Source organism: Lolium perenne, chromosome 1, assembly GCF_019359855.2.
Source record: "Lolium perenne isolate Kyuss_39 chromosome 1, Kyuss_2.0, whole genome shotgun sequence".
Taxonomy (NCBI): Eukaryota; Viridiplantae; Streptophyta; class Magnoliopsida; order Poales; family Poaceae; genus Lolium; species Lolium perenne.
In genome coordinates, this window is record NC_067244.2 from 63255607 (window position 1) to 63266376 (window position 10770).

A 10770-nucleotide genomic window follows, 5' to 3' on the forward strand; every position below is an offset into this window, starting at 1 on the left:
AACTTGCACTTCATTTCTCCATGGCAAGCTTCAAGCTTATGAACTCTTCGAGTTGGCTCATCTTGAACTTGCACTTCATTTCTTCATTCTTCATCATGTTGATGTCTTGAAGTAACTTGAGGGCTCACTTCATCTTCATCTTCAAGACATACTTGACATTTGATATCCTTCATCAATTTCTTCTTATTGCAACCTAATACAAACACGTTGATGTCTTGAAGTAACTTGAGGGCTCACTTCATTTTCATCTTCAAGACATACTTGACACTTGATATCCTTCATCAAATTCTTCTTATTACAACCTTGAAGCCAACATATGGTTCAAGAAATGCCTATGGACAACTCCTACAAGTATAACTCAAATGCTAACATTAGTCCATAGGGATTGTCATTAATTACCAAAACCACACATGGGGGCTCCATGCACTTTCAGTAACCCGGAGTACCATCATACTTGTTTTGAAAATATAAAAGAAAGTTAACCGAAACCTATCATGTGATTTAGTTTTAAAAATTTCAATTGGACGAGCGCAACCCGTGAAAACGGTTCGTAATTTGGTAATACGGTTCTCAAATTTATTTTTTTGAATTTCATTTCTCTAAAAAAAGGCAAAAGGAAAGAGTCATCTCATCCTCTCATGGTATTCTCTCATCTTCATCCCCACTTTGTTTCCATTCGCGACAAATGACGAACATCTAAACAACCAACATGAATCATCGTGAAAAGAAGAAAACGACACTTGGTGAGACGGCAGTTCGTGGAGTGTCAACGCGGTACTTGGCCGGCAACGAGCGGGTTGCCACAGACCCTTGGGTACAGTTGCACCAGGCCCAACAGGTAATACTATTTATTTAATTTTTCCTCTTGTTTATTTTATGTAATTTTTCAAATATTTCTTTATTTTCAGAATAACTTTTTCAAACTAATATTTTTAAAAATATAAACATTTTAAAAAGTTGTATATTTTAAAATTTTGAATAATATGAAAATATCTAAGTATTTTTGAAATTCTAAAAATGTAATAAAAAATAAAAAATTAATATTGGAACACTCTTCAAAAAAGTTGAACAAAATTTAAATTTGAACAATTATTGTTTTAAAATTATTGAAGTATGAACATTTTTCAAATTTGAACTTTTTTATGTTTGAACATTTTCAAAATCACACATTTTTTTTAATTTTAAAAATTTCCAAGTTTAAACATTACTGAATTATGAGCATTTTTCGGATTTGACCATTTTTTAGAATCACACAATTTTTAAATTTAAACATTTTTTGAATTTTAATATTATTTAAATCTGAAAAATAAAAATTAAACAAAAACAAATACCGAAAACAGAAAACAGAAAAGAAAAACGTAAAACGAAAAACGAAAAAAGGAAAAAACACCAACCTGTATTTACTTTGCAGGTATTTCCTGGATCACTTTTTTCACCTGGTTTCTTGCATGTATGTTCTTCGCGTTTTTTGTAGGGGTTTTTCTGAACCTTTTCAAGTTTTGAACATTTTCGCATATGAAGATTTTTCATATTCAAACATTTCTAAACCTCAAAAAATTCAAAATTCAAGTTTTTGCAGGTTAAAATTTTAAAATATGAACTTTCTCGATATAACATTTTCTATATTTGAACTTTTTTCAAATATCTAAATCCAAAAAAATCGAAAAATGATACCTGTTATTGGGTCGGAAAAGGGTCAACCCACGAAAGGAGGTGTTGCATGCGTGCACTACAAATCGAAGTGCCCGCTGGATGCTCCTAGTTGACGCTCGATGCGTCGGGAAGCGCATTGATGCCCGAAGAAGATTTGAACGGCCGTGGCCTAGCATCTCCAGACTCCTCCCGAGTCCTGACCACCTCGTGATGCCCTCGTTTCCACCGTCGGCCGCGGGCCGCTTGCCCGGCCACCCACGACTGGCACCGCTCCCGCGATACCTCACCGTCCCTCCTTCCTCCACCGCAAACCACTGTTGGTCCGCCGCCACCCAAGACCTCCCTCTAAACCCCGCTCATCTCTGGAGTCCGGCTACGGCGATCCCCGAACCCTAAGTTCCGCCGCTGGCGAGCTCCCACACCCTGCACCTAAAACTCTAAGTTTATTTCATCGCCTTCGCCGGTGACGCCACGGCTAGACGCGCCATCCTCATCTCGGCAAGGTCGTCAAGCTTCAGCTTCTTTCTGCTCATGTCACCTTGTTCATGTCCGCGTGAGGGTGAAATGGCCCAGCCCATCAGTTGGCAGAAAGAAGGAGGAGGGTACACGTCGACATGTTAATGTTCGCACGAAGCATAGAATAGGGATTGCCGCTCCCGCTTGTGTCGTAGCTATAATAGTGCAAACAGTTTTTGCGAGACTAAAACTAGCCTAAATTGGACGGCCTAATGGATTTCCATGTTGGCCTACCAACCCATTACTGTTTTGGCCCATAAGGCCGCTCGTGAGCCACCTTTATTTTCTGTCTTCCTGCGTCTTGCCGTGGCGCGAACTAGTGTCACTTTGGGGGAAAGAAAGCAGCCCTCGAAGCCAAGCCAAGGAACCCTAACCACCGCCACCGCCGCCGCCGCCGTCGCCGTCGCGCCTCCACGACGTTTCTCGGTTTCCGGATCCTCTCCATTGGCCGGATATCACGCCCCTTCACTGTCGTGCTCATCTGTGCCGACAGCGCGGATTGATTTGTAGATCAAATGGACGTCAGGTTAGCACCCAAAATGTGAAGAGTGAAGGCTCTAGTAATCTAGTTCAGTCGATGCAAGGTTTTCTTTCGCAAAATGCTAGTGCGAGAATATACTACTTGTATGAAAACTGAGATGTGTTATGCAATTATGGCATCTCCATAACAACTGCCGCACAAATCAGAGTTTTGGCACCGCCTTGGGCGGAGTCCATGGCCACCGCCTATTCTTGAGTGAATTTCCTTTCCGGTTTGACTATTAGTTTATTGTTTTCTCGTCCCTTGGATGAAATCAATGTTCCGTGATTCCTCTTGGATACATTTGAGCAGCAAAAATCCAATTCTGTCATTTGTTCCAAGAAAAGAGTTTTTTTTTTCTCGGATTATTTGCCAATTTTGCCCACTGACTGTAGCTACTGCCTTTTTAGAGTACCAGGTGGTTGACCCGACCAGTCCCAGATTTTAACTGAAAGCTGCTATCACCTAAACTCGTCAAGTAAGTTGATGATTGCGCGTAATTTTCCTAGTGATGAGTGTATGCTCTTTTTATGTTAATCTTACTGAAATGTCACTGTATGTGTTAGGAATGAAGAGATACTTTCAACCCATTCAAAAGGCTGTTAGTTCTGGAAGCAATTTACCACCTGATGAGAGTACTACCACAGAGCCAGGAAAGAAACCCCATGTTTGTGCTTTGCTTACTCTGGATGATATTGTTGTTGACCCAGGGCTCCGAAAACCAATTGATGAATATGATGTTGGAATTATGGATAAAGTGAGGAGGAAGTATCTTCTGATGGGTCCATGCCAGCCAGCCACTCACAATTTTCGTAGAAAACAGCATGATGTTTGTTCAGGGAGTTTTAACAAAGCATGGTTCAAGAAGTTTGATTGGTTGGAATACAGTGTGGAGAAAGATGCAGCCTATTGTTTCTATTGTTACCTTTTTGAGCAGGCTGGGACCAATAAATTTGGGAGCCCTGCCATCTCTGTATCTGGGTTTAGAAACTGGAACAAAGCGATAGAAATTTTCAATGGGCATGTTGGTGGAATTAATAGTAGTCACAATATTGCAAGGCAATACTATGAGGATTTCAAAAGTCGTAGTAAAATCATGGCCGCTGGTGTATGTTGTGCAAGATTTCTTATTTCACAAGGTCTTCCCTTTTACGAACTTGAGGAATGGCGCAATCCTGGAAATGAAGGGAACTTTGTTGAGATGCTGAACTGGTATCTGAACGATTTTAAGTCCGTTGGCCCGCCGATTATTGAAAATGCTCTTTGTTATGATGAACTGATTTCCCCAGAGATACAGAAAGATTTGGTGAAATGCTGTGCAGAAGTGATTGCACAAACAATTGTTGATGAGATTGGAGATAGTTATTTCTCTTTACTTGTTGACCAGCCTCATGATAAGCTGATGCTGGATAAAATTTCTGTAATGATAAGGTTTATGAACAAGCATGGCCAGATCATTGAAAGATTACTTGGTATCGAATATACGACTCTGGATACAGCCCCTGCAATGAAAGAAGCTTTAGATAATTTGTTGGCTCGGCGTGGTTTATCTATTTCTAGACTAAGAGGGTAGGGTACAATGTAGTCTCAAATATGACAGTAGAATTTGATGAGCTGAAGTCACTAATTCTGAAGGAAAATCCATATGCCCATTATGTACACTGTTTCCCCAACCAGTTTCAGTTGGTCATTGTTTATGTTGCGAGGAGCATTAGAGCTATTGGCGATTTCTTCTTTTATGTGGACAAAATTGTTGAGACTGTGGGTGCTTCTTGTGGAACAAATGATGCGTTGATTCAAAAACACTATGCAAGGATTATGGAAAAAATGGAGAGAGGCGTGACTTCACCAGTCAAAGGAAATCATCCAGAAAGTGATCTTTCTGCTTGGCCTGCTCACACAAAGTGGGGCTCATACTGTAAAACTTTACTTCAACTGATTACAACGTGGCTTGGAGTGCTAAAAGCACTAGAGGATGCACATGATGACCGAATTCGTCGTGTTCAATCAGGGGCAGCATTTGATTTGATAAATGACAATGCAGAATTTTGGCCACCACCAGCAGATTTAATAGAGAGAATGGAGACATTTGAATTTGTATTTATCTTGCATTTTGTGACGCCCCGGAACCGGTACCCTGAGGATCCCAGCGATCCCGCCGAAATCCGTACGATATCGATTCCGACACGCCCTCCGACACGACGTGCGTGACAAAGCACACGTGATGCCAGAGGAATTACCACGAGTAGTAACATTACAACAGGTTTACAATATAGCCCACAAGATACATATATATTACAACAACGACTCCAACGAGTCAAGATACAAATATACAATACAAAGATCCAAATCATACAGAAGATCGAATACGTCCGAGTACGGACAAGATACAAATTGGACTAAGAGTCCTGAAGATAACCAGCGGCGTTCATAACCCTGCCTAGGCCAAGCCGGAAGGGTAACCTTGCTAACGTCGTCTTCATCGAACATATCTTCATACCTGCCCGGTTATATCCCGTAGAAGCAGCAATAAGTACGGGTTCGTACTTAAGAAGACTTCAAGACGTATAAGCATTCGTCAACCAGTCGTCCTTTGTACTTGAGGCACGCAGGGGACTTAGAGGACGCAAGAGGAACGTCATAGGCAATATGGTGGAGTTAAGCGGCAGCGCATGTTGGAATTTTGGCCCATATTGGATCAACACAATAAATATTCCAGAAATTCCTAATAAATCCTAGAGGCCCACATGGCCCATTCATGCATGGCAAGGGTGGGACAAAAGTTTAGTCCCACATTGCTAGTTGAAGAAGAGTTGGAGTAGCTTATAAGGGGAGCTCTTCATACCTTTTGTAAGAGAGAAATAATAGGAGGAAATAGGAGCTGGCCACACGCGCGCTCCTCCTCCGACGCCACTGCTCGCTCGCCTCGTCACGACGCGCGCGCCGCGGTTTGCGGGAATGCCTCGAGCCGAGAGCTTCTCTCTCTTTCTTTTTGCCACTCATGAACGGGTATATGAACAGACGCTAGAAATTGAAACGTAGGCTGTTTAGCTTCGGCTGCTGCCTGTTCGGTTCACCTCCCTGGCCCTTCGTTTCATCTCCTCGCGTGGCCTGTTCAACTCCTCTCTCTGTGCCTATAAAAGAGGTCGCTCCTCTCCAGAGATACACTACGAGACACAGCACCATATGCGCCTACCACTCGGTTCCAGAGCTTTGCGCCGCCGCTCAAGACTTCTCCATCCCGTCTATCGGCGTGCACCGCTGGACGGGACAGCAGGCCTCCGGAACCCCGTCTCTTGTGATCCTGTACGGGAGAGAGGCGATAAGGTTTTTGGGGAGCGTTCTACCGCGACTGCTGGCTTCAACATCGACACGGAGGCCGACGACTACTTCCCCAACGACGACTTCTTCCCCGACATCAGCAACCTCTTCAGCGACATGGCTCTCAACAGCGACAACGGCAACGCTGGTTCCTCTTCTGGACCGTATGTGTTCTTGCTTTCCTTTTATGAGATCATTATCCTCTTTCTTCTCCTAGCAACAAGTTCAGGTTCATTGTCAGCAAACATATTGCTCTTCTCAATCAGTTTAGACATGTTTCTCCTTTACTCTATGGTGATTTGCATGACTAGTTTAATATCAAACTTTTTAGTCATGTTTTATCCAATGTTTTATTTGATTAAATCATGGGGAAAATTGCTAATATATTCAACAATCCAAAAACCTTATAGGCATTATTCCCCGGTTAGCTTTGCTTCATCTCTTAAGCCTCCTCCTTTCGAGGGCGTGAATTACAAGAGGTGGCGTGCGAGAGCTATTCTCTGGCTTACAACCATGAGATGCTTTGACGCCACTAAGGGCAAGCCTGAAGGAGAGCTTACTCCCCTCGAGGAGAAAGCTTTTGAGGATGCCGACACCCTTCTGAGGGGTGCTATCATCAGCGTTCTTGGCGAGAACATTGTTGACTCGTATTTGTCCATCTCTACGGGCAAGGATATGTGGGACGCAATCGAGGCCAAGTTTGGGGTCTCGGATGCGGGCAGTGAACTGTATGTCATGGAACAATTTTATGACTTCAAGATGACTAATGAGCGCTCCATCGTTGAGCAAGCTCATGAGATACAATCCATTGCTAAGGAACTTGAGCAGTTCACTTGTGTGTTGCCGGACAAATTTATTGCCGGAGGTATCATTGCCAAGCTTCCTCCTTCATGGAGGAATTTTGCTACTTCTCTGAAGCACAAAAGACAAGAGTTCTCCACTACGGATCTCATTGGGTCTCTTGACGTGGAAGAAAAGGCAAGGGCAAAAGACACACGTGCTCGAGGTGTTGAGGGAGGTTCTAGTGCCAACTTGGTACAGAAGAAGAACTTCCAATCCTACAAGTCCAAGAACAAGAACAAGTATGATGGCAAAGGAAAATTTGATGGGAAGAACAAGGCCTCACAGTCTACCAATTTCAAAAGGAAGACCGATAAGAAGAAAGGAGTATGCCACGTCTGTGGTGATCCTGATCATTGGGCTCCCAATTGCCCAAACCGCTTTGACAAGCGTCAGCAAGGAAAGGGCGGCAAGACGGCCAATGTTGTCATTGGAGACACTGAGATGAAGGATGCTGGGTATGGTATATTTCCTACTGTCCTTTCAATATGTCATTCTCCTGAATGGTGGATTGACGCAGGTGCCAATGTACACGTCTGTGCTGATATCTCCATGTTTTCTTCTTATCAGGTCGCAGGGACTTCCTCCGTGTTGATGGGCAACGGCTCGCATGCTACTGTTCGTGGTGTTGGTACGGTCGATCTGAAGTTCACTTCGGGGAAGATCGTGCGCCTGAAGAACGTGCATCATGTCCCTTCTATCAATAAAAATCTTGTTAGCGGATCGCTTCTGTGTCGTGATGGCTACAAGATTGTGTTTGAGTCCAATAAATTTGTTGTGTCAAAATTTGGAACCTTTGTTGGTAAAGGCTATGAGTGCGGAGGTTTGTTCCGCCTATCCCTGTCAGACGTTTGTAATAAAGTTGTTAATCATATTTGCACCAACATTGAGACAAATGTTTGGCATTCACGTCTTTGTCATGTTAATTTTGGTTGTATGACGCGGCTAGCTAAACTGAATTTAATCCCAAGTTTCACTAATGTAAAGGGTTCTAAGTGTCAAGTGTGTGTTCAAGCTAAGCAACCTCGCAAGTCTCATACGATCATGAGGTAAGAAATTTGGCACCTCTAGAACTCATACATTCAGATATTTGCGAGATGAATGGTGTGTTGACAAAAGGTGGAAAGAAATACTTCATGACGTTCATTGATGACTCAACTAGATATTGTTATGTGTATCTTCTGAAATCGAAGGATGAAGCGTTAAGTTTCTTCAAAATCTATAAAGCTGAAACAGAAAATCAACTTGAACGAAAGATCAAGCGACTTAGGTCTGATCATGGTGGAGAGTATTTCTCCAATGAGTTTTACTCATTTTGTGCGGAGCATGGTATAATCCATGAGAGGACGCCTCCCTACTCACCTCAGTCAAATGGGGTGGCCGAAAGAAAGAACCGCACTCTAACTGATTTGGTTAACGCCATGTTAGACACATCGGGTCTCTCCAAAGCATGGTGGGGGGAGGCGATATTGACTGCATGTCATGTTCTAAACCGAGTCCCCACAAAGAATAAGGAGATAACTCCATTCGAGGAATGGGAGAAGAAAAGATTGAAACTCACTTACCTACGGACTTGGGGATGTTTGGCCAAAGTCAATGTGCCAATTCCCAAGAAGCGCAAGCTTGGACCAAAAACTGTTGATTGTGTTTTTCTGGGCTATGCTTTTCATAGCATTGGCTATAGATTCTTGATAGTAAAGTCTGAGGTATCCGACATGCATGTTGGTACAATCATGGAGTCGAATGATGCGACTTTCTTTGAGGATATATTTCCCATGAAGGATATGCCTAGCTCATCGAATCAGGGGATGCCTAGTACATCTATCCAGGAATTCGCTACAATTCCTGAATCCACCATTCCGATAGAACCCCTTGAGAATCTGGAGGAGGATAACAATGAAGCTCCTAAAAGGAGTAAGAGACAGAGGACTGCGAAGTCCTTTGGTAATGATTTCATTGTGTATCTCGTGGATGACACTCCCACTTCTATTTCAGAAGCCTATGCATCTCCAGATGCTGACTACTGGAAGGAAGCTGTCCGAAGTGAGATGGATTCCATTTTGGCTAATGGAACTTGGGAGATTACTGATCGTCCTTATGGGTGCAAACCCGTAGGATGTAAATGGGTGTTTAAGAAGAAGCTTAGGCCTGATGGTACAATTGAAAAGTACAAGGCACGGCTTGTGGCCAAGGGTTATACCCAAAAGGAAGGTGAAGACTTCTTTGATACGTACTCACCTGTAGCTAGATTGACTACCATTAGAGTACTACTATCACTGGCTCCCTCATACGGTCTTCTCATTCATCAAATGGATGTTGATACGTCTCCGACGTATCGATAATTTCTTATGTTCCATGCCACATTATTGATGTTATCTACATGTTTTATGCACACTTTATGTCATATTCGTGCATTTTCTGGAACTAACCTATTAACAAGTTGCTGTTTTCTGCTGTTTTTGGTTTCAGAAATCCTAGTAACGAAATATTCTCGGAATTGGACGAAATCAACGCCCAGGGGCCTATTTTGCCACGAAGCTTCCAGAAGTCCGAAGAGGAGACGAAGTGGGGCCACGAGGAGCCCAAACCATAGGGCGGCGCCCCTCCCCCCCTTGGCCGCGCGGCCCTGTGGTGTGGGGCCCCCGTGCCGCCTCTTGACCTGCCCTTCCGCCTACAAATAGCCTCCGTTGCGAAAACCCCAGTACCGAGAGCCACGATACGGAAAACCTTCCAGAGACGCCGCCGCCGCCGATCCCATCTCGGGGGTGTTATCACCAGATTTTGGCCAAATCAGGAAGTGGGCCGTAAGAGAGATGGGCTTGGAAGATCACACGTGGAAGATCTCTGAAGCGGCCTTGCGCGAAGAGTTTGGGCTAGACTGCCCGTGTATCTTTAAATTATAGTAGATTGCATCTTAGATTAAAAGTTAGAGTTTGTATCGTGCACGGTGGGGATTATTCCCACGTTAGAAAGTCCCCTGGACTATAAATATGTATCTAGGGTTTATGGAATAAACAACAACCAACGTTCAACCAACAAATCAATCTCGGCGCATCGCCAACTCCTTCGTCTCGAGGGTTTCTACCGGTAAGCAACATGCTGCCTAGATCGCATCTTGCGATCTAGGCAGCACAAGCTCCACGTTGTTCATGCGTTGCTCGTACTGATGCCTTTTTGATGGCGAGCAACGTAGTTATCATAGATGTGTTAGGGTTAGCATAGTTCTTCGCGTAACATGCTATCGTAGTGCAACCCTTGCATGTCTAGCCGCCCTCACACCTATCTTAGGTGTGGGGGTGGCACCCCGCTTGATCATTATTTAGTAGATCTGATCCGTTACGGTTGCTCCTTGTTCATCAAGGATTAGTTTAATATCTGCAATATTTAGGCCTTACAAGGGGCTGGAGGATCCAGCGGCACGTAGGGTGTCGTTCGCTAGTCCTAGACAGGATGTTCCGGGGATCAACCTCGTGTTGGTTTTTAGGCCTTGTCTAGGATCGGCTTACGATCACCGTGCGTGGCCGCGAGGCCCAATCCTGAGTAGGATGATCCGATTATGCGGTGAAAACCCTAAATCGTCGTAGATCTCATTAGCTTTATCTTGATCAAGCAGGACCACCATATATTCGTGCACCCCGTACGAATCATGGGTGGATCGGCTCCTTGAGCCGATTCACAGATAACTCCGAGAGCCGATCGAGGCTCGTATTTAATGTTTACGTGTATGCCATGCAGGAAACTAAGCGAGGCATCTCCATCACCTTCCTGACCAGGTATAGGTCAGGTGGCACGCCCTTGCAATCAGCATCGGACGTGTGACCAGAAGGCTTTGCGGGCCGTCGCTCGGAGGGACCTCGGCCAGCCGCAGCCCTAGGTTGTTCCCGGCTCTACGGTGTTGCCCGTCGTTGCCCGCCGGTGGG

At 44.2% G+C, this 10770-nt stretch overlaps 1 protein-coding gene across 1 annotated transcript; it reads left to right on the forward strand.

Annotated features, from left to right (window-relative positions):
- The first annotated feature begins 2506 nt into the window (after nt 1–2506).
- On the forward strand, nt 2507–4797 carry LOC127295461 (uncharacterized). Its single transcript, XM_051325416.2, has 3 exons — nt 2507–2695; nt 3100–3167; nt 3256–4797. Exon 3 carries the CDS (start codon nt 3258–3260, stop codon nt 4260–4262), a length of 1005 nt encoding a protein of 334 aa, XP_051181376.1. The 5' UTR covers nt 2507–2695; nt 3100–3167; nt 3256–3257; the 3' UTR covers nt 4263–4797.
- The last annotated feature ends 5973 nt before the right edge of the window (nt 4798–10770 follow it).